Genomic DNA, 24,795 nt, shown 5'->3' on the forward strand with positions numbered 1-24,795 from the left:
TCCTTGGTAAGGTACGTAACAACATCCGGCAAGATCAGTGTATCAGGAACTCACCATGGCAGGCCCATGGCGCCTCTGATGCAAGGCTGAGTGGCTAAGGGACAATGTTCCCTCTAGCAGTTTCCAGGGCTGAGATACAGCCTGTACCTCTTAATTGACGCTGTTGCTCTGGGTGTGATGAGTCACTCACTGCTCACGAATTCATCCAGCCATCACTGTCCTGTCCACGTCTCCCTGCATCAGGGAGTGATGTTGGTAATCGAGTAGCAGCAGATGCATGGAAACTTGCTAAAGTGGAAAGACTGAGGTAATGCCCGATCGTGGAGGCAAGAGGGACTCCTTTCGGGAGGAGCGCTCACAAAACTGGAGACTCAAATTTGTCCTTTTAGTTGGAAAATGGACAGTCTAAAAGCCAGAAGGGAGTATCCCTATCAAAAGTACTTGCTGGGTGGTCTGTTTTTATTGACTATCTACCCCACTAAAATGAGAGCTGAGAGCAGGCCCTGCCATCCTTATACACTAACTAAAATGTAGCAGAGACCCCATAAATATTTACTGAGTGATGAGTCTGGATTTGGATACACTGTACTTGAAGATTTTTTTTAGACTTAAATCATACTTTGTCTTACTTTTATCTTAATTCACATTGTTCTATTAAATGTAGTATCCAAAAAGAAAAAAAATAAAGGGAAGCTGGGTTCTGTTATGATTTAATATTTCTATGATCCAGTGATGACAGTTTTGGGGAAGATTGAGGAGCTCCAATAGACCACCCTGTATCTTCTGTAGCACTTGGGCTTTAATCACATCTCTCTGACTTTCTGTTTGAAAAACTGGTTTGATGGCACAGTAAAATCTATCCACCTTGCTGACTGTAGCTAGGTAATGAGAAGTAGGGGCTGATACTTCCTTTCCCCAGACCTGCCTCCCAGTGCCACTCCAATTCCTTTTCCTGATTTTAAGTAATCTCTGTCTCTGGGTACTACTGTCACTGTAAGACAGAAGAAATATCCTAACTGATTAGCTATTTTTCTTCTTCTTTTCTTAATGCATTTAAAGGCATTGTAGAAAGTACTGGTATTTGTAGCTTACTCAAAAAGGAAAAACTCCTTGTGGAAAGTTGTCACTGTAATTGTTAAAATTGCCTTTTAAACTGTGTAAGGGAGGAAGACTGGCTCTAGTGTCACACCTCTGAAAACAGTGAGATAGAAGTGGGGTGTCTCAGGTCTCTGGGCTGGTCTGAAAGAGGTCTTCTATGAGACTTCTTCTATGAGACTTCTTCTATGAGACTGTAGCTCATATCAAGTGATAATTTTTCACGAAAATGGCCAAACCCAGCCTAGGCAGAGGAAGAGTTTTCCTTACAGCTACTAAAAGGATAAATTCATGAATGGCCTGCCTGAAGAAACAGGCCGTCTCCTTCCTCTGGGGGAGACAAAGACTCTTCATGGAGAGTGTAAGGGGCAGACACAGCACTCCAAACCTCCCTACAACTTCTGTAATCATTCCTCAAAAATCACACAGATGTTTCATTATATTTCCTCTTTTAAATGTTTTCTAAGAAGCAGCAACAGGCTTTGTGAGCTACTTGGCTGTTAATACTAAGGCATTTTATAATCTCCTGTAAACATGTTTGTTACAGATAACTGTAATTTGTTCGCTTTCTCTCTAGAATCTTCCATAGAGTAAATGAAATTTGCTGCTATCTGCTACACGATTAATGTGCCTGTGATATTTAACCACCCCTACATACCTGACATGGGTTTTCTTGGTAGTCAAAAATCATTGGAGTTGGCTCTCCGGATCTAGTTTTCCCCTTGTTCAAAATAAGGCTGGATATGGGTCTAGCAGACCCATATCCAAACACAATTCAAAGGCTGGTTCTATCGCAGGGTATAAGCTTTCTACAGACTTCATTCATTGCAAACAAAAGACATAGGCAAAGGCCAAGTCATATGGGTAGAAAAGGAAGTAAACCAAAACCTCAAAAGCCAGATTTTATGGTGTGCTTGGTGCCATCGTAGCAAGAGGGATAAAGGCAGCCAACATCCACTGAACTACTATGAACTGTTTTATATGCATCCAGTCAAAACAACAGCCCTGCCAGGCAGGCATTATTATCCTTGTTGACAGAAAAGAGAACCAAAGTGAAAAAGGTCTGATGACTTGTCTAACCTTATAGCTTGTGTGGAAAGGCAAGCCAGGGTGGAGATTTGGGTCCAAAGCCCGTACTCTTTCCACTGAATCATGCTGCCATGTCCAAATGAAGCAGGTGCACTTGGTCTCTCGAGGGAAAAAAGCATACCTGCCTCCACTGACGTGTGGACCCGGGAATCTTAGCCAGTAGAAGGAATACGAACTTTGGCATCATACATCTAGGTTTAAATCCCAGTTCCCCAACTTACTAGCTGTCTGACCTTGGACAAGTCCTGCAGACTCTCTGAGCTTTAGTGTTCTTTTTTATAAAACAAAAATAACAACCAATTCACTCGATTTAAGGATTAAAAGAAATCACTATAAAAAGTGTTTGGCAGATTGCCTGGCAAATTTCTAATATTCAATTAAGTGGTAACAACTATTATATTTTCATAACTCTATATGCTACTTAAAACCACAGGTCCATGGAAGAAACTATGACCACAAAGATGTCCTTTAACATATGAAGTAATGAAAGATAAAATACCCTATAGGAAGTAAAGATTAGTGTTTTCGATGCCACAAAGATAATTATTTGTAAGCTCAGAAATTTAAATTAATAAGCAGAACCTAAAATATATATATTTTATTTTTATAAGTTTTCCCCTAGTTTATTATAAACATTTTTAAAACAGAGGAGTTGTCCTCTCTCTCTCTGCCTGCCTCTCTGCCTACTTGTGATCTCTGTCTGTCAAATAAATAAATAAAATCTTTAAAAAAAATAAATAAAACAGAGGAGTTGAAAGAACTGTACATTGAAAACCCATATACCTACCACTTAGATCCTACAATTGGCAATTTTACTGTGTTTGCTTTATCATATATCCATCCACCAATGCATCTTTAAAAAAAAATGCATTTCAAAGCAGTGAGCAGACAACAGTACATTCAGTGTGCATAACGTTAACTTTTATCCAATATTTGTTTGAGATTCTCTTTTTACTTTTAGGTGAAATTTTCATACAGTGAAATGCACAAATCTTATGAGTACCATTTGACAGTTCCAACAAATGTATACATTTGTGTGATACCAGTTCCTATCAATGTACAGATTACTTTTATTCCAGAAAGTTCTCTCACTTGCATTATAATTTAAATGGGAAAGCTGCAGTACAGAGAAAAAACACTGGGCTTAAGAATCAAGGGGTACAGGTTCAAATGTCATTTATGTCACTCATTAGCCATCCACACAAGAATGTGTGCACATATACACAATACACACATAAATGGCCTTGGTTTTCTCAACCATAAAAAATAGATGATGTCTATTTCACAAGGTCTTTGTAAATACAAAAATACAGTTAAGCATTCAGGAGATGTACCAAAGGGTACTTTTTCTCCTATTCCCCCTCACAGTTCCCCTGAGTCCGAGGACGTTGCCTTCAAAAAGAAAATGGTAAGGACAAAAACCCAAACCCAACCAGTTAAATGAGAGATGAGGGAACAGGGCATCTCTCTGCATAGGCAGTCCGCTCCCAATTTATCCACTCTGACTTCAGCTAATTAAACATCTGTCTCAACGGTGTCCTCAGCAAATTAGTCATCCCCACTTTGTGACACTGATTGTTGGTTGCAGTCTTTTCCCCACTTGCTACCATTCCCAGAAACTTCTAGGAGTTAACTCACCAGGCACATGGCAAGGAATGATGCAGGGTCCCCATTAACCCCCCACAGTTGCCCTTGATGCCAGTGCTGTTTATAATGCTGCCAGACGTGTCCTTAGATGTGCCTCCCCAAATAAACCTGTTAAGGGGTGACAACTTCTGGTCTACATTTCTGATTTCCGATTATGATGCATTTTCCAAGTACTATATATGCGTACCAGACTAAAATAAACTATTTAACAGGAAGTCTGTTGTTTCAAATAGTTTTGTGACAAAGCAGGCAAGTAACAACATAAGCTCCTACATGAGGTGAACCGAAGTCTAGTGAATTATCAGCTACCTTTCTCCAAGCACATAAACAGAAGCTCTGCTGGTGAATGAAAGGCAAACAAGTAAAATGGCCTGGGCTGGATGTGTGCCTCTCCTCTATATCAGGGGTGTGTGTGTGGGGGGGGGGCAGGAAATGGGGTGGGAGGGTGAAATGTATGTTAAGCTACAGGGTCCTTCTTAAAAACAGTTTTGTGAAATTAGGCTTCTCAATTTTTCTTCCCACTAAAACAACTGACTTAAAAACTATCTTTTAGAAAGATAAATGGCAAATAAAAACACTTTTTAAAATGCTTAACTTTACACAAAAGCCCCAGAAATGCAAATTAAAATGCAATATTAACTGCTAGCCATCAGTATGGAAAAAATTAAAGATTGATAACATCGGTGTTAGTAAGGGGGTGGGAAAAGAGGCTCTCATATATTCTTGGAGTGTCAAAGAATCAGTATAAACTTTTTAAAGGGCAATTTGTTTTTCTCAACATTTTAAGGAAGCAAACTTCTGACAAGCAATCCCATATTTAACATCTAGCACAAACGTGCAATGAATATTCATACCAGATTGTTCACTCTATTTGTGCAAAACTGGAAATTTGGAAATAATCTAAATGCCCAACAACAGAGAGCTAAGTTAAATAAATGTAACTAGAAAGATAAAACTGCAATATTCGCTCTAACATAGTCAAAAGCTTATGACATAATACTGAGTGAAATACAAATGCAAAATACACAATGTGTGGTATCCTTAAAAATCATTATGTGGATACAGTTTTTACAAGTTCATTTAACAAACATTTATGGAGTGTCTTCTGTTTGACACTCTGCTAGATGTTGGGTATATAGTGATTTAAAGAAACCAAAAACAAAAAACAGGATACTGCCCCCATGAAACTTACAGCCTATATATCTGTCTGTGTATGAACTGGATAAAAAACCAAGGGTTCACACCAAATAAAGTCAGAAGAAACCTTGACACACTTACTTTTTACTTCATGCATATTCTAAATGTTTGATTTTTTTTTTTCAACAAGCATTTACTTTATTAAAAAGAAATCTTTAAAAGCCTGTCTTCTACCACCCCCTGGTTTTAATATTAACACCAGAATGGGTGGCAGCTTCAAGGTATTTCAAGGTATTTCTCCTCAAACTGCATTCAGCTCTAATAAAAGAAATCAGATTCTACTATGGTGTCCGTCCCTCTGCTTCCTGTACTGAGTACCATCCTCTTTTCTCCACGCCTTAATTCAGGCCTCATCATCCGTTGGATAGAGTCCTCAAGAGCCTCCTCACCGGTGTCTCTGCCTCCTGTTTTATGTCCTCTAATCGATTTTTATCATGCAGACAGTGTGTTTTCTAAAAGAAATTCTGACTATATTGCTCTCCTTTCAATGGTTCCCCTCTGCCACCAGAATAAAGTTCAAATTCAACATGGTTTACAAACATGACCTGGTCCCAAATGACCACTTCAGCCTCATAATGCCCCACCCTCCTAACTCCTACTCTACTGCTCATTATACTGAGTTACATGTGGTTTCCAGAAGGCATCAAGCTCTCTCAACTCACTCCTTCAGCCTAAACGCTCTTTCCCAGCCCTCTTCATCTGGTCAGTTTCCACCATCTTCAGGTCTCACCTGGAGGTTCTCCCTGACTCCCGACGACTGGACTAGGGCTCCCCTCCCAATGTATGTACCCAGGCCCTACACTTATTTCCCCTGATCACATGCATGGTATTGTAATTGCCTGTTTGTTTCTCTCCCGGAAGAACTAAACAGTAAACTCTGGGAGGGTAAGGACCATTTCTTGGCTTTAACAAAATCCCCAGTGCCTACACAGTGTCTGCTGCAAAATAAGCCCCCAGTGAGCAAATACAGCTCTCCTAGTTTTGAGTACCTTATGGGGCCTGGCCTGATCAGATCTGGCCCCTGCCTGGCTTCTGCAGCTGACCCTCTGCCTTGTTCTTGCTCCACTCATTTGGGATATCTGTGTTCCGTTACTACATCTCAAAACGTCTCTGCCTGGAATGTCCTTCCTCTCACTTACCCATCTGGCAAAAATCTATTTAATCTTCAAAAAACTACCAAATCCCTTACTCCAGAGCATCTTTCCTCAGGCCCTGTCTCACCCAGTAGTTTTAAGTACTCCCTAATCTATGCTGCTTTAGTAGGTTACGTATTTCTCCTTGTGAATTTGCCATATTTTACTGCCCCCTTTTCTCAATCTGTTTTCTCACTGGGTTTCCACCTGATTCGAGCACAGGGCTGGCCCAGAGCAGGAAGTGAGGCACGGTAACCACTGAAGTCAACAGGGTCTGTCAGAGCCACACTGTGGAGCACACCTGCCCCTTCCCACAGTGCCCTAGGTGACCCCTCCTTCAACCTCTCCTGTGTCACAGCTGAGGAAAGCATGGCTCAGAGAAGTAAGTATGGGATTATGCGTTCTGTTACCATACTTCTTCATTCTAAGATGCATTTTTTTCCTACTTTATAACATCTCTAAAATTAGGCTACAGCTTACAATTAATATGTACATTGAATGCAGTATTTCTTTATTTTTTTTTCCAGAAAAGCTATTATTAAATTAGTGATGCTCTAGAATTAGTCCCTAGTGGTCCAGAGAGAGGTCCTTCCTCTGACTTCAAAATATATGTGCCTCCTGCGGCACCACACAGCCTGTCAGGAGAATAGGTCTTTTTCTTTCATTCGTCTTTTTCTTTAATCTAATCCACGTTTGTGACTGCCCCAGATGGAGTGAATGAATAGATTTTGTGATGGAAGAGGAACTTCTGAAAGATTAGCGAGTAGCAGGAAGAGTAAATGCTGGTCAAATGTAGTTTTGGCGAATGATATATTTCAGGTTTTTCTGATGTGGCGGTTGTGAGAGCTCATAACACCCTTCTAAAATAATTGGGTCTCTAAAGTGGTTCCCAAAGATTTTTGCCTGACATAAATTCTCTAAATTTCCAGGCTTCCTAGATAAAATAGTTGACTGCAATGCCATCTTTAACATGCTCTGCTCTATTCTCAAGAAGATCCATCAGGAGCCTCAGAGCACTCCAGACAGGGGGAAGCTCAGGTGGGAAGAGACAACAAGATAAAGAGGCAGAGAGAAGAGGGAAGGAGGAATATTTAACTTGGAGCTTCTTGCCAGGGGCATTTCTGAGTTAGACATTTAAACACTTTAGCTGCCCTAATTTTCTCTATCGTTTTCCCACTGGGTCACTGGATACCAAGTACCAGGTCTTCGTACCTCATCCAGCCTCCGTGCATGAGTGGCAGTGGCATGATTATTATTTTATGAGGAGGAGCAGTTTTCCATAGAAATTACTGCCTTTTTGACTAAGAACATTTATTTTATTTATTTTTTAAAGATTTTATTTATTTATTTGACAGAGATCACAAGCAGGCAGAGAGGCAGGTAGAGAGAGAGAGAGGAGGAAGCAGGCTCCCCGCTGAGCAGAGAGCCCGATGCGGGGCTCGATCCCAGGACCCCGGGATCATGACCTGAGCCGAAGGCAGAGGCTTTAACCCACTGAGCCACCCGGGTGCCCCGACTAAGAACATTTAAACAGTCCTATTTACATTTTCTTCTACTTCTTTTTTTTCTTTTAAAGGATTACCTGCTACAGCACAAGGAAACCACACGTCTGTGTCTCCGGCTCGCAAATTACTTTCGTAGAAGAACGGTTACTAGATTTTCCATCTCTACAATTACACATGGAGGAAGAGTCTTCAGCTCTACAGCAAGAAGATTCTTTAGCCTACTTTAGCCTTTGGAGAACAATTCAGGCTAGAAGAGTGTTAGAGACCCGACTCTCTCTAAAACATACGGGTTTCTCTTTTCCACAGGGCAGCTCAGGACAGGTGTATGTTGCTTTAAGAAAACCAGACATAAAACATTAAAACTGACACCAATACAGACAAACTGTGCAATTACAAAAAGAATTCCTGGCTTTATATCCAGATTCACCACAGGGTTCCTTTAAATGCTGCACTTCCCTAGTGCATTTAGATCTTAGAATCAATGAACATTTCTGTTTACAGAATTTTAAATTTGTTCTCCCATTAGGGTTCTAATAAGCAACATGGTACAATAAAAAGTGTATGGGCTTTGAGGTCAGAAAAGCCTGGGCTCAGTTTAGATTCTGCTATTTACTTACTGTGGAAATTTGGGTAATTTTAAGTCCTTTTAGAGCTAAGGAAGGCTCAGAGAGGTAAGCATATGATTACATCCATAGTTCTCAAAGGTTCCTTAATTTTAACGTGCACCCCTCCCCCAAGCATTTCTAAAGTCTCGTCTGTAAGACAGGCATAACAAAATCTACTTTTTCGGGGTGTTTGCAGATTAAATGAGATAGTACATATAAGTACACAAAGGCACTCAATAAATCAGCTCTTACCCCATCGGAAGGAACTATATATCGGGGAAAGACCAACTCCTCTCCTGACATACAAATCCCCTTAAAACATCACTGATAATTAATAATTAGTATGTTACTTTCTAGGTCTACCTGGCATGACAGTTAAGGCCTACCAAGCGAGGTGTTGCAGAAAGGGTGTCAGAGATTGGCCCTGCTGTTTTCTGTCTATTAAATTGAGCAGGTCCACATTAAGTTACAGGCTCCAAATCCTACCCTGGCTTCCCAGGTTCTCCGCCTGGTCTGTATATATTTCTCATATTGCAATGATCAATTCTACACTTCTTCCCAATTCTTTTCTTTCTTTGTGTTCATATTCTCTGTATGTCCCTTCTTCCCCTCTTTGGGCCTCAGTGTTTTACAGTAGTTAGAAGTTTGGGTTTTATTCTGAAAGTCTCTAAAGGACGTAGAGCAGATATGATCTGATTTATACTTTAGAAGAACCCTCTTGCTGCTGTGTAGACAAAAGACAGGAAGAGGACAAGAGCAGAGGCAGGAAAACCAGAAAAATTGCTATTTCAACAGTCTGGGTAAAGTCATAGCAATCTGGACTCATCCAGGGGAGAGGGAAAAGACTCAATAAATTCAGGATATATTCTGGAGGTAAAACTGAGAGGATCTGCTAATGAGTAAGACATGGATGGGGACTTTCCCCAGGAAACAATTCAAGGGTCAATTTCACTCCTTTTTTGGGTAGGTAGGGTGGGAGGGGGAGAGAGTGAAGTAAATTAACTACAAAGAAATCTGAAATGTTCTTTTTATATTAAAGTATAGTAAGCCTTTAATAGCCACTGCTTTGAATGACACTGGCCCTCCCCAACTCTTCACAGCTTAAATGTGAAAGTCACAATTTAAATGTCAATTTCTCAGGGAGAAGTTCCCTTACCATCCTATATGTTGCATCTTATGCTCTCTCAGCCCTTCATATTTACCTTCCTTCTAAAATGTAAGTTCCTCCTCAGCAAGGCCCTTGTAAATCTGCCTTCCATTTTCTCCCTGTACCCAGCACAGGTCTGACACATGAGAACACAGGTTGAATGAAAGTACAAATACAGTATGGATCAAAATTTACATTTTACATGAATCTTTAATATAAAACTCGAGAGTCCAATGATGTCATCATTAGCCCTCTTTCTGATCAGAACCCTGTACCCTGAGATTGCTGTTCGCTCACCTTCTCTGAGCCTAGCAGTATTTTAGGGAATAATGTAGAGAAGTCCTAGTCTAGACCATGTCACTAATGACATTCTAGGTGCCTTGTGAAAACACAGCACATTAGCAAACAATAAGGTGGTCTGTGACTCTAAACAAAGCGAACATCTATCTTTCAAAATCTAGGTAAAATTTTATAAGGGAAAAACAGAAATGAATATTGTTAGTTTTAATTAATACTACTACAAGAACATTTCAAAAGGATTTTCAGATTAATAAAAATTTGTCTTTCACATCGAAAGGCAAGAATGAACAAAGGTAAGAAAAAGTTAACGTGCTCTGGTTCAATCTCTCAGCAGATGATAAAGAAAAACACCTTCATTTCAAAATGACAACAAATCCTGAAACAGAGCCATACAGAGAACTATTCTGCTTGGAACATCCCACGTCAAAGCCCTCTCTCTTTTGTAGACCAAGAGTTAACTATATTTCTGTGTCAATGTAGAACTGAAATTTTATCTGCCTCCATTTCTTAAGCATTCCCGCCGTACCCAACACCATGCTTCAGAAATGCATTTTTTCCTCTCCAGAAGATGATGGTAAAGGTTGGTGGGTGATAGCATTTTTAAACAACAACAAAATACTAAGAGGCTCAGAAGGTCACTGACTGTGAGGGTGAACTTGACCAAAGGAGAACTTGATGGCTAAGGTTTTTACTCACTAAATAACAAGGTCCATATATTTTACCATCTAAATCAAGGGACCTGACTGGCTACTCTTCATTATGTCAAAAGCTCACCCACACAACTATAAAATCAAGTAAAGAGGTTCCAGCTAACTCTTCCAAAACCAGATTCTCCATTTACAATTCTCTTAAACAGTGGGGACTTTCTGCCAGTGCAGGTAGCTTCCAAATGTCAAGTGGGTCAGTAATAAAATGAAAAGCCGCAGAGAAACTTTTTTAAAAGAGACATTTAAAAATGGGCTTTAAAAAAAACGGGCCTTAGCAGAGAACTGACTGGAACACACTGTGAAAAGATTACTCTGGTTCAGTACATGAATATTAATAGAAAAAAACCCTGCAGTGTTCATAAACAGTTATGATGATGATAATTACAAATAATGCAAGTCAAAATTCTAGATCAGTTACAAGTGCCTATAGTGATAGTCTATCCATACCAAGCAAAAATATTTTAAAACCCTACGGGTTAAAAAAAAACAAAAAACAAAACAAATTAAAAAAACCCCTATGGGTTTCCACTGACAAACCTATCTACCTAAACAAAGAAGACTTCTTTTGCTCAGATATCTGCCACCTTCCAATTTTTTACAAATGAAAATCGGGGAGTGCCAGACGGAAGGGCAACAGAGTACTTAAACATTAGAAGAGTCATTAAACCCACATCTGGGTTTCATAATAAAATAGTTTAGGTTCTTAATTTATGATTACTGTGAAATGGAAAGTTGTATGGTCGGTCCGGAAAAAAGAGAAGAGAAGTTAGAGGTTTGTGGGTAAGCGAAAGAAGTGCACTGTCAGCCTGGAAAAGGATTTCCGAAACCTTGTTCGTAGTGCAACTAACCCCTAATGAACGAGTAGTGAGAACTCTCGCCTCCACATGACCCATTTGTTTAATCTCGCCTCTCACTTCAGTTAAGTAAGAGCAGCAAAGAGACAAGTGCTGCTCTGGACTCCATCAGGCAAAAGCAGTTTGGAGAGAGGGCGGAGCGCTCCACTGCTGTCCTGGACATGGGGCGAGGCAGGCCCCTTTCTCACAGAGGTTGCTGGGGTCGCCGCAGACAGCAAGTGGAGGTTGAATGTCTCTAGCCTGGCATCTCCTGCCACCAAGTTCTCGAGTTCAGGACTGAGTTCAGGTATCATAATGTGTAGAAGTATTTCATAGCCAACAGTGAGCACTAACAGCCTTTTTTTTTTTTTTTTAAGTAAACATACTGTGTTTCCACCTATGACAAGAGGATTTTCTTCTTTTTGTTAATTACCCTCCGAAACAAGCCCACTCCCCAATACAAAGTTCAAAACCACCAAACACACCAGCTTTACCAAGCTAACCTTAAATCAACATCTTTGCTAAACTGGAGATCCTCTGTTTCATGAGACCAGACTTAATAAAGCAATAGAAAGAGCTTCCCATTTTATAGAGCTTTTTGGATTAAGAAAATGGATAGTAATTTATGTAAATACATCAATCTGAAATGACTTCTGTAGCATGAAAAGGAATAAATAATGCAGATCACTGTGTTTTGGATATGGCAAAGTCTCTGATGGAAATGGCAGGGATGTGTACACAAAGGTGAACATAAATAACCATGTGTATGATAAACGTGGTTGCTGGAGATGGACACAGATAAATAGGTACACAATTGGAAAGAGAGAGCTGCAGACAGAGGCAAAGACACTGGTTTAGCTGCACCTCAGCGAGTTCACAAAGGTTTCATGGTCTAAAAAAATCTGCGACAGCTGAATTTCTATTAAGAAGGTTTAAAAAGCTGGTTCCCACTCCTCTTGGACAACCTGGAATAATGCTATTTTTGAATACAATGAATGTGTCACCAAATGCACTACTGTGTAAAAAATTTAGGGTCAAAACGCAAGGAAAAAACAGGATCCTAAAGGAAGATGAATGCTTATTAAATATCTTTAAATATCTGGAGCTGTTTAAATGCTACTAGATTGGCACTTAGAACCCCCAAATACCTACTTTCCCCTGGGAAGGAGAGGCTATGCCTCTTCAATCATCCCTTAAATGTAAAGAGGTTTGACCCCCATGCAATGGATAAAAGTCACCCAAAAAATGAACAAAAGAGGTGTTTGGAAAAACCAGAACACCATTCATCCCAGCTAACGACTTGTTCATTATGAGTGATGATGGATAAAGACTTCTCATGCTGAGATGAAATCAAGATTTATATGCATTGTTTCCTCTCCCAACTTGTGGGAAGATCATCATCATTTAATTCTATCTCTGCGGCCAGTGATGGGCATCCAGAGAGCTGGTTATCAAACGGCGCAGTCAGCTGGCAAAAGCCGAAACGTGCAGTTGGCACATCTGGACAGAGCCGCCACAGCCGAGGGTGAACAATGACTCCTGGCAAGCATCCAAATTGCTTGCAGACGCTAGCAGGTCTCATCTACAACCGCCCCTACCAGCATCTCTCTCTCTCTCTCTTTTTTATGAGAATCAGATTTTCATTGCTCCATTCAATTGCTCTCCTCTGCCATTTTTTACAGCTCTTATCGTTCCCCTGGAATATGGCCTTGAGACAGCTCATCCGTGTCCTTCACTGTGTTATCTCTTCTAACTTTTATTAAAACTTCAGCTTTCATCTGAAGATAGCTAATTAAATCTGGAACAGATTATATGCCTCTCCTTAAAAAGAACACAAAACTATTTTCTTCAACCTGAGTAATGCATTTTTTCCTCTCCAGAAGATGAAACCAAAGGTGTTGAGGAAGTCTCATTTATTTACAAAGCGATGGTATTTGACATGTCATAGAGAGGTTGATTTATATTAAAGTTGTCTGTGGTATGACAAATCTTTGAGCTATTTCTCAAAATAATTATTTCTCAATACTGGTAATATTTTTTCCCCTCATATCTTTTAAATATCATAGCTAATACCATAAGCTTATTTTCTGTACAAAGTTGGGTAATGAGGAATTAAAGATTAACAGGTATTTGTGCACATCAAGTGATTTATCTTTAAAAAAAATTTTTTTTTACAGTTGTCCTCATTTGGCAAAAATGAAGACTGTTTTTCTTTTACTGCATACCCCAAACACTAGCAACTGAAAGTTTCCCCCATGGAAAATTACATGAAAACATGAAATTAAAAGCAGTCCTTCAAATTTAGCATTTGGTTTTTAAGACAGCTTTACACCAACTAATAGTTCAAATAGATATATCTTAATCTATCACACATTATTAATGGTGGAGCTTCCATAATCAATAGGAACATATTCTTCTCATACATGCCACCGACCCAAACCCTTCCTTGGGCCCAGGGGCAGTTTAAAAAAAAAAACAAAAAAAAACAACAACACCTTTTTTTTTTTTTTTTTTTGCTGTAGATCTGCTAACCAAACCTTCTAGCAATGATATCTAAAACAATCCAGCCAGCCCTCTCTCACACACACAGACACACACACACATATGCACATACTCATGCATGCACGCACACATATGCACATACCAAACACTTTTAAACTAATGGTTAATTTTCTATTTCCAGGGTCTCACCTGAAATTTTCTGGGATCCTTTTCTTCGCTTCACTGCCTTAAGCAAGATTTCTTTCATGGTGACCTTTGTGTTGTCCACCTGAATAAGGGAGAATCCATGAGCAGCATTTCTGTAGGAAAAGACAAATATTAAATCATCACTAACATTCAACCAGAGGACTGTTACTGCGGTCTTCATTGTGTTTAATAAAGTTTTACTGAGTGTACCTCAAAGTGCCAGTTATTTAAGAAAAACAGACTAACTTCTAATGAGAGAGAGAGAGAGGCTTTCTGGTATAAACAGTTCCAAGTGAAAGGAAGGTCAGAGTTAGGAAATGTTTTTCTAATTTATCTCAAATTGAATTTAATTGGTCTGTGTGGGTCACTAGTACCGTGGGTTACTCGTATTGGCTCCCAAGCCAAATCCTGGAACACGGATTGACAATAAACTTAGCTTGTGTCAGTAGATGTCACTGCAGGCAGATACTACCATCACATTAAAGCTCCTGGAGCCCTACAGGAAAAATGTCATGGGGTGAGGATGGTGGGTGGTAGGGGAGTGGTGGGGGAGGATGACAGCCCAAAGCAATTTAGAATAAGGAAAAAAAGGCTCTTCCTAAGTGGCTAGTAAATAAGTAAATAAATAAATTTTAAATATATGGTCTATATATACTTTAGTAGGAATGTTTTAGTCTACTTAGTCCGAGAAGGTCAAACAAAATATGAAATGAAGCATAAATAATTATAAGACAAAACACTAAGACTACTTGTAAACTTCTAGTCAGTCAAACTTGGAGGGAGTAGTTCATGTACATAGTGAAAAATCTGGTAGGGAACAAGTACCCTAAAAACAGAAGCCCATCCCTGGGTGAGGTAGAACTTCACTAAGACTGTTAATTGCAGTAGCAAGTATCACAAATACTACTCACTATGCTTGGGCACCAGAACAAAATAGGCCAATTCCAAGTAGCTCATCTAACAAATGGGACCCAAGTTTCCAACGATGGAACATGGGAATTACCACAAGGAGTTTGGTCGCATTCCCATTTCCTCATAAGAATCTCAAAGGAGAACACACAGCCAAAAAATATGGCAGAACTTCATACTGACAAGAAATCTGAAAGAAAAGCCAAGCCCCAAGCTAAGCCATGGAAAAGCTTCCCAATGGAAGGAGAGGCTGAGAAGAGGCCTTAAACCTGTTTGGGACCTAGTTTGGACCCAACCAGGTGGCTGGCTTTCCACAGGGGCTGGGGGGCCGATCTCAAAACCAAGGACCCAATTTGCTTCCCTAATACAAAGACAGCTCCACACCCCTCCTCTCCATACGGCTCGCTGTTTAATCCTTGACATTCCATTTGTTAAAAAGCAAAAGCCGACGCTGGTCTAGCCAGCATGATCATCCATTTTAACTTGGTCAAGTTCTTGCTATTGAACAGCAGGCCTGAGAACTGTCAAGCTAATTTTACTGAACACTCTGTTACTGAATCATGCCTGAGCTCCAGCCATTCTTTACCTCAGAAGCTGGACCCCATCCCAGAACAATCTTTAAAAGTTTATTTTACTGATCAAAGCAAAATAAGAAATAGCTCTTTTTTTAAAAACTATATTTAGGGAGCGATGCAGTAAGTGATACTTTGGCAAGCACACTGAAATGTAAAGTGCCTTGTGCATTTATAAACTTGGGGGTATTTGCTCTGGCGCGAGGCCAGGGCGTGTTTGGAACAAACGCCAATCATCCGCGTTCAGGCTTGTCTTCCCCTGCTCGCTCCTCAGAAGTCAGTATGCACTCCATCTGTGACAATATGTTGGGCGATGGGTGAGTGGGGCCTAAAAGGGAACACGAGTCCTCGGGTACACACAAACTAGTCCTGGGCTAGATCTCACAAACTTCCATCTACCTGGGTTCCACCTGAACTATTTTCGATTTGAGTCTGCTTATAAATCGCTTACATTCTCGCCTAATCTGCCGCTGGCTGACAGCATTATTTCAAACCAGTACGTTTATCTTTTTTAGCAAAGGCAGACTAGAAGCTCAAAGGGAAGTCTTGCGTTCGGACTAACTTCCATAAATTAAAAGTGTCCTTTTAAAAGATTTTTGAACACAGGAAAATCCCTCGTCTGTATTTTTCTGTCATTTTTCCAAAACGTACCTGGGTGACAAGGTTAAAGCAAGCAGAGGAAATCCCTGGCACTTATCATCCACAGGCATTACTGATAAATTGTGTGGTGGAGGAATAAAGGATTACCTTCTGTATTTTTTCATTACACTTTTCTTTTGTTACAGAATACATAAATCCATTGTGGCACAATGTAATATGTATCACCATGCTACACCTGCGGACGCTTCCGAGCGGCTGCCATGTCTGTGCAGTCAGGAATGATAAGTGAACCACCCGTGAATGTTAACGATAGTGATCATTCTGAGGTAACTCGGCTCTCCATCTTCCTTTACAGCCTCCGTGCTGAAGCCAGGGTAGCAAGGTTCATGAGAGGAAAATGAAAACAACAGTGGAGGGAAGGGGCACACACGGCGCTCGGATCGTGCCTGCGCGAGTGTGTGGTATCTCACTCTGGGGCTCCATTCCGGTAAAATCGTGCACATTAAAAGGAGAAAGAGGTTGTGACCCAAGCACTGCACACTCAACCGGACCTGATGAAAGCTTCCTCGGGTCAGTCTCCCACTCTGCTCGCTTCCTGCCCTCCAGACAAACATCAACTCCGGATCTTGCTCCAAGTCTACGGCACTGAAGGGGGCAACACGTTTCCAAAATACAAGAGCACGGAATCAAAGGGGTTCTCGGAAGACATCTAGGTGCGACTGTTAAGTTATGCTCCCATTTAATAAATGGATATGGAGACTTGCTTCCGCAATTTTCAGCTTGACTTCCAAACATTCTGAGTTTTATGCCTCATTTCTTTATATCCAGGAATTTTTATGGGCTTTCGAAAAAGTCTATTGAAATACATCTTTTAGAGCTGCTTTTTATTGAACGTTGGGCATTGGGTGTGCGACTGAGAAGACACTGATCTCGAGAGAAAAGCTGGCAGCAGGTAGGGAGGGCACTCGCTGGTCCTGTCTCCCTTCCGTGTGGCCCTGCATTCCAGGCTCTGAGGTGTGACCTGTGCTGAGGGTGGCTGGCCCTCGGACAGACAGGCGGATGGAGGGACAGATGGACTACAGACCCGGACTCTCGGCTCAGAAACTGCTCCTCCTCCCGCTCCCCTCGTGGATAGACGGCTTGTCTCCCACCACAGCAGGGCACGCTGGGGGCACTGAGCACAGGCAGCTGCCCTCTGCAGCTCCGCGCGCTGCCGGCGCCGGGTCTAGGAGGAAGCGCCACGTCAGGCAGCTGACTGAACGCTGCCAGGAAGGCTTCAGTCACTTCGAAGTTAGGTCCTGTCAGGTCTTGCAACCACTGAAAAACGTACGGGCATTTTAAAAAGAGATGACTCGCTTGAGGAATTTAGCTCTGTCCCAGTGCAAAGCCACTCAGTTACCAGAGGGGAGTTTTTATACCCACATTAACCTAACACGATGAGCATTTCTCTGCTAAATATTAAACCAGAGCTGATGGGGCACAGGTCCGTATCCGGAAAGCTTAGTTTCTATTTATAGGGACAGAGCTGGAAACAGAACCCAAGTTGGGAGGCAACATACTGGAGAGGAAAACACAGGCACTGGGGGGTTAAATACCCCTTGGTTCAAGTTCTCGTTCCGTGGCTAACCAAAACGTTGCCTTAACACGTGGGAACCTCTGCTGCAGCCATGAAACGAGGAGGCCGCTTCCCTACAGAACTGTCAGAGAGGATAAAATAGACAATGAATGGCAAGCACCTAGCATTCGGGTTGGCAAACAGTAAAAGGAGCTTAGAAATGTTAGTGCTCTCATGTTCCCCGTGTCCTAAGTCATCTCTCCAAGAGAAGAGGCCCTATTCACCACGCCCCCTCAAACCCTCAGCAGATACTGCTTAGTTGGGGAAGGATCCCAACCATTGCTTACAGTTGGGAACACAGGGCCATTAAAATGTGCAACCTGCTGGGCATGAGAGCAACAGTCAGGCGCGCTGTAAGCAAGCAACCCCTGGCCCAGGCATCAGGCCCCCTCTGAAGCTCACAGAAGAGCACTCAAGCCACCGTTTTTCAAGGCTTTCACTTTTGAGAGAGTGAGCCAGGGAAGTGGGTACCCTGTACCTCAGCTTAACTCACTGGCTTTGGATGGGGATGAGGAAAGTCAAAAATCATGGGGGTGTGCAGGGAAATTCAGTGAGACTTATTAAGAGCTTTCTGAGCTCCACAGTACAAGTTATTATTCAGCAATCATGACAGTAATAACAGCAACTACTACCCACTGAATGTTTACGATGTGTCAGATGCTATGTTAAGCTTTTAAATCCTGTATTAACTCATTCAATCCTAAAACAGGTGCTATTGTTAGATCCATTTTACAGAATCCGAGGTTGGAGGCACTACAGCATTTAATCCAAAGTTCCTCTATTAAAGATCTTTTTTGAATTCAGAAATCAACACTATGGTCCCTAAACCAAGGAGCACAGTGTAGTGGGAGAGAAAGACAAAGAAGCAAACAAAGACTTATACTGCTATGCGGTAAGTACAAAGAAGGAGGCCAGCTCCGAGTGCTACCAAACACAGAGGCACTTGGCCAAGCCATGGAGGGGTCAGGGGACCAGAGAGCTTCTTAATGGAGATGTCTCAAACAGTGATCATCCAGCCCTGTATCACGCTACGGAAGCTGATGGTGACCGGAAGGCAGCAAAGCACAGCACAGCCTAGAGTAGACCCTGCTCTGGAGTCCCAGCTCTGGAGTCCAGTCCCAGCAGTCCCTGCTCTGGAGTCGGGGGTAAATGACACAGTCTCATTCTCTCTAGCTTCTAGTTTCCTCATCTACGAAACGGGGATAATTCTTAGAGCAGAAGATTATTGTGAGGGCTAAATATCTGTGAAGTAGTTAACACAATACCGGTTATATAATAAGTGCTTAATAACCATGACTTTTCTACGTACCAAGAAGTGATAAATGAGATGAGGACAACTGTCAACATTTACTGAGCACTTACTTTGTTCATTTAATCCTCCCAGAAAAGGTAGGTGCCATTATCAGTCCCATTTTATAATGGGAGGAAACTGAGGTTGGGCAAGGTTAGGACACCGCCTGGAGTTGCACAGCTAAGTGAAGGAGTCAGGAGTTGGAGCCAGGGAAGGCCAACACCAAAGCCTGGGATTTATACCTCTCTATAGCCCAGAGGAGAGCCTTGAGGAGTCATGGGAAGAAGAGACTTCCAGAGAGCACATCCTCTAGGTGGGAACTACCGATCAATCTGTGGCAAAGATTCAACTTCCACTGTAACATTCAGTTTGATTATAAACGACCAAGTCTTAGACCAGCCATATGAACTGTGAGGTCCCCTTTTAAAAGCCCTTGGAGAATGTCATGGTTTCTTGAGCCACAGTCTCAGCTTGTGGAAGGGGAAAAGGCTGTCAAGAGTAGCACTCGCTCCTCCGCTCCTGACCAGGTCATAACAGTGATGAAGACACACTCCTCCAGTCCCCAGCCTGCGCTGGTCCCGACTCCGTGCATGTTCATTCTCTAGTACTTCAAAGTAGAAAATGAAAATATATGAGCAAGAGAAAGCCTTGTAATAACTGTAGCATGCCTGTTTCAAAGCAAGTCTTTCGGGTATTACTTTATCCATAAAGAGAGTTTACACTAGTGTGAATGCCACATTTTGTTTCCCCTTGCACTGACAAAAAATTTTTTTAAAAGATCAAAGCGTATTGTGTGAGTATGTGATGTCTGACATTGGACAAAGTACTCTTTTTCAAAACAGACATTTTCCAAAAACATAACTCGCTAGACTAATGGGCAGTGAGAAGCCAAAATGACTGCCCTCCGCCTTCTCCTTGTGTATCTTTGCCAGAGTCCTTGGGACTTGCCAAATCCGGTCATGCCTGCTTAGCTTGCTCGACTGATTGTGCCAGAAAAGAAAATAAGACACAGATGTATTTGAGCTCTTTGAGATGCCAGTAAGAGAGACAGCTAATGGCTTCATTTCGACCCTCCCCTTCCAGCTGGGCACAGGTGGGGGATAATGAGGTCCCTCTCCCTAATCAAACTCAATTATTTACTACTCTATATAACCGCAAAGACATTCACATTCAGTTCGGAATATAAAACACACTGTGGGCTACTTCCAACCACTGCCACTGGGTATTTATAACAAACTCAAGTGGCTAACAGTTTGCCTTGGCAGGAGTTTAAGTGTGTAAAGTTTTGCAAACTGTTTCTGTTCAAATATGTCCTGCTGAAATGGGGTCCCAGGCGGGGTTCCATAACTGTCAGGTCAGTGAACTGCATAACATCTGAGGATGTATTCACCATGCAGTGCAGACAGGATCTGGAAATCAAACGCTTCGTTCTACTGCAACCTTCTGAGAAGCATCACAGTTTTTTCAACAGCAAGACTGACATTGTATTAATAAACATTACAAGTCACTAGCCTGACATGTACATAGCGGCAGCTGACAGACTCCAACATAAGCTGAGGGGAGAACAGAGGAAATCAAAATGAGACACTGTAACTAAACATGGCCAAAGGGGGTGGATCATGAAACAAATCACATTTATGTCAGAAATGGGAGTCCTAAACTTTTAAAATATATAGCAACTAAAGCAACAATCTGGTATAATTTTTGGAAACCAAAGTAAGTTGATGGCTATCTAAAATGGGTGCTTTCATTGTAGGAACAAAGCGCATCCTGGCACAATTTCAAGAGACATTCCAGTGAGCAAAACATACATATTTAGCTTGTCTGACCTTTAAATTCTTAGAAGTATGTAATTAATGCTTTCCATCTTTATTACTTGCTCCAATATTTCTGTCACTTTAAACAGACACAAAGAAAAATCTTTTCTTTTCTCTAGACAGTAGCTGTTGCCAAAAAGGAAATCAAGTCAGATTTACAAATACAAAATTAAACAGGCTGCATATGTTACATTTCCGTACATGAGGACAATCTGGACAATGAAAATGTTTGCTAATACAACAGAATGAAAAGAAACAACACACAGTTGGTCTTCTATGACTCGAGCAAACAATAAATAAGTAAGATAATTTATACCCATATTGTCAGGCCTGGGTACAAAGAATACAGGCATCTTTTTCTCCCCTCCTTATTCTATTTTAGCTCTGTCCCTTACCAAACTGTATGACCTTGAGCAAATAACTACCTGTCTCTGATCCTCAGCTCATATATTATAAAAATGAGTTTGTTATAAAGAATAAATGAGATAATGGCCACTACAGGCACCAAACTGAGTGAGTGTGCAAAAATACTCATTTCCTTTTTTTCCCTCCTCTCCAGACCACAAGGCAGTATCACATAAGGGTAGGAGAGGCTTCGAACTGATGATATCCTTTCAAAAAGGTCTGATCACTTGGGGTATACCCTGGAGATCTCATCAAGAGGGTACACTAAAACTACCAACCCCTCTGAAAAGCCCTCACACAGCCAACAGCAAAGAATCTTCATGCCGCTTAAAAAGCAGCTAACCTTTCCTTTCACACAGAGCCAAGAGAAGCCACAGCAGTGGGAACTCTCTGGGCCATAATGGCCAAGGCAGCCCTGCTTCCGGTGGAAGACCCTCTACCGACTACCCGGTGGGCCCTTCCCCAAACAGCAAAATCTTAGTGGGATTCTATCTGCTCTGCTCTAGCTATTGGTTAAAAACATTCCTTCCCCATGTTCACCTGAGATAACAAACATTATAAGTAAAACATATGTATACATATGAAGGCAGTTTAACTGCTCTTACTGACTTATGATTTAGGGAGATTCTGTCCATTTTACTGGTTTGGACACTTCTTCTCTTTCTAAAACCCTTTTCCCTGACTCCAGAGTAGGATCCTGGTGTGAAATGTTAATGGCAACGCATCTAATGATACCGTCACAGTTGCTGTTGCCAGTGCCATTTGCGAACTCAATTCAGTTCCACAAGTTCTAACTGAACTGGCCCTGCGCTGGGGAATGGGAGGAGAGGGACAAAGCAGGCTCCTCCCCTGTTCACTCCAAGATCTCATCTTCCCTTGTCCTACCACCTCTAAAGGCCCAGGAGGCCTTGGCTTGGTCACTACTGACAAGGAGCACTCTCTCAGATACTGGGATCCAGCTGAAACCTGGCGATTTTGTGCTGGGAGCCAGACTCCCCCATACTGCTGCCTCCTACTTCTCCCCTTCCACACGGCTGATACCCAAACAACTTCGATGCTTAGGCTCAGAGCAGCTAGCAGTCAGCAAGTTAAAAAGATATATATATCTAGCTAGATATATATAGGATCTGTCCAAAATCAATCACGAACAATGGGTATCTTAGAAATCCACTTGCCTGTCTGTTAAAGGAGAGAGTTTCCATTAGCGCACTCTTAATTTGCAAGTTGTTAGTGTAAATCCATTCTCCCTCCCCAAACAACTCTGTGTCTGGGAGTTTCCTGGGACCAAGGGCCTGGGAAGAGAAGGCTAGTCTCACACCATCGACTCAGTAAGAACATCAGAAGTCACCCAGCTTCACATCCTTCTCCACAGAACACCTTTCCAGTTGGGGACTCATGTAAGTTAACTAGCACCTGTTTTTATTTATTTTTTTTCCACACAGAGAGAGCGTGCATGCACACAAGAGTCAGGGACGAGGAGTAGATGGGAAGAGGAAGAGGGAGAGGGAGAATCCCAAGCAGGCTCTACACCTAGAACAGAGCCTGAGGAGGGTCTCCATCTCACATGACCCTGAGATCATGACCTCAGCCAAAATCAAGAGTTGGATGTTCAACCGACTGAGCCACACCCAGCATCCTCTGCTCTTTTTAAACATCCATATTCTGTAACTTGAAAAGTCACAACTTTGCATGATGGAACAAAGTGAAGTTTTAAATTTTCTTTTACAGGAAGAAACACAGCTCTATTTTCTAATTTTTCTAGGATGGACATGTATTCATTATGTAATAAATCACCCAAAGAAAAGTTAAATCCCATACACACCTTAGTGTGAATTATTCAGACCGATAAATCTCTCACAGAAAAAACAAAAATAGTAACTATGTAACACTTCGTGCATACCGAGGTCTGAGCTAACATCTTCTTAACAGCATTTCCTATCTTAGATTCAACAGCCCTCAGGATCAACAGATGAATTCATAGGCTAAGTGTTAGAAGTTAAAAATTTTGCTTTTGTTTTAATGAAAATGAAGAACACACACACACACACACACACGTATCATATACATATAATGCATATTTTAAAAAGCAAAATTATATGTAGATTATACCTATATGTATATATATAATAACTTATATAAGCAATAGATTGATAGAGATGTAGGCCACTCCTACACTTGCATGTTCTCCATTCTCTACCCAGCTTGGGAAGCCCTGAATCACTGCTTAGAGAAATATTCAGGAGAAAAACCCGACCTCATCAGATGGATCTGAACAAGAACTAAACTTAGTAGCATAAGCCAGTGTCAACACATCTATCCCATGCCCTTTCATTGATATATTGTTGTCTATGGCTACTTTCTTGCTACTATAGCAGAGGTGAGTTACAGAGAGGTATATAGGCCCAAAAGCCTAAAATATTTACTGCTTGGCCCTTTATAGAAGAAGTCGGCTGACTTGCTGGATAAACTGGTGAGATCTGGGGGTTGTGTGTTCTAGCAGCTAGAGTTATTTAATGTCACTAATAGATTCAGTAAAAGCCAAATGACATCACTGCAAGTTGCATGCAGAAGTGAGATTATTATTCTTTGTTGAATAAAGAAAAGTGAGGGGAGAAGCGGGCACTAGGCTCTCTCTATGGAACTCCTGTTTGCTGAACTCTGAAGAATTCACGCTCTGAGTGCCCAAGTCACACTGTGCCCAGGTATCGGTCAGGCAGAGAGCCCACCTATGTACAGAACAAATGACAATGGGCTGAGGAGGATGCTCCTGGGTATAGGACTTTGACTTTCAAAACAGGGAAAGTCCTGGGCAAACTGGCATAAATTCGTTATCGTTGCAGAAATGCCTTATTTTTCCAGTAAAGCACATGTAAAATTGCGGGGGGGGGGGGGGGGGGAATGCACTATAAATCAACCGGCTCATTAAAATAATGGACTAGTAGTTAAAAATACACTCACTATTTCAAAGGACAAATATTAATATGGTAGTCAATGTTTCATAAGAAAATAAAAAAAACTCAAGTTGACAAGTAAAACATTTAACACCCATTAAATCCAACATCAGTGACTTAATCTGAGCCAAACATCATCTGTTGCATTTAAGTTGTTAATTTGTATTTTATTAACATTATAGTTTTATTTGTATTTAATTTGTAATTTTGTTTGGATTGCATAAAGACATGGAATTTATAGCTAGAATTTTACACTTAAGTGTATTTAAGTAACATTATAATCAAACGAATTTTGGCAAACATTGAGGCTTCAGGAGAATTAATTTTCCTTTAAAAGAGGTCTGTACATTATTTACATTTCAGAAAATTCCTCATGACAATTCTATGAGGTAGTTATTACTCCCCTCATTTTTCAGATGAAGAAGCTGAGATTACGGTCATGTGGCAAGTCGCCAGTGAAACTGAAACTTGAACCCAGGTTAGCCAAAGCTCAAAGTTTGTACAGCCTCACTTGGAGTGGGGAAAGATGGTATGCGGGAGGTGGGAGAGGTGTGGGGTGGGTGATGTGAGGGCCTCCGAAAGCCAGAAGGCAAGCTGGGGGCTTCATGGCATTCAAAAGGCAGGAACAGGGCTGTACCAAAAGCCAGGTGAGCTCAGAAAGTAAAGTAGGACAGAAAGTTTGACCAGCC

General features: G+C 41.4%; 1 protein-coding gene across 7 annotated transcripts in view; it reads right to left on the reverse strand.

Annotated features, from left to right (window-relative positions):
- MAPKAP1 (MAPK associated protein 1) overlaps positions 1–24,795 on the reverse strand; it is a 243,423-nt gene that overhangs the window by 83,907 nt on the left and 134,721 nt on the right. For all 7 annotated transcript variants that reach the window (XM_032865872.1, XM_032865869.1, XM_032865871.1 and 4 more), the window contains one exon: positions 13,950–14,059. In XM_032865872.1, coding sequence (XP_032721763.1) covers positions 13,950–14,059 — 110 coding nt within the window. The remainder of the gene's footprint in view (positions 1–13,949; positions 14,060–24,795) is intronic.

Source organism: Lontra canadensis, unplaced genomic scaffold, assembly GCF_010015895.1.
Source record: "Lontra canadensis isolate GAN:19392208 unplaced genomic scaffold, GSC_riverotter_1.0 scaffold30, whole genome shotgun sequence".
Classification (NCBI taxonomy): domain Eukaryota; kingdom Metazoa; phylum Chordata; class Mammalia; order Carnivora; family Mustelidae; genus Lontra; species Lontra canadensis.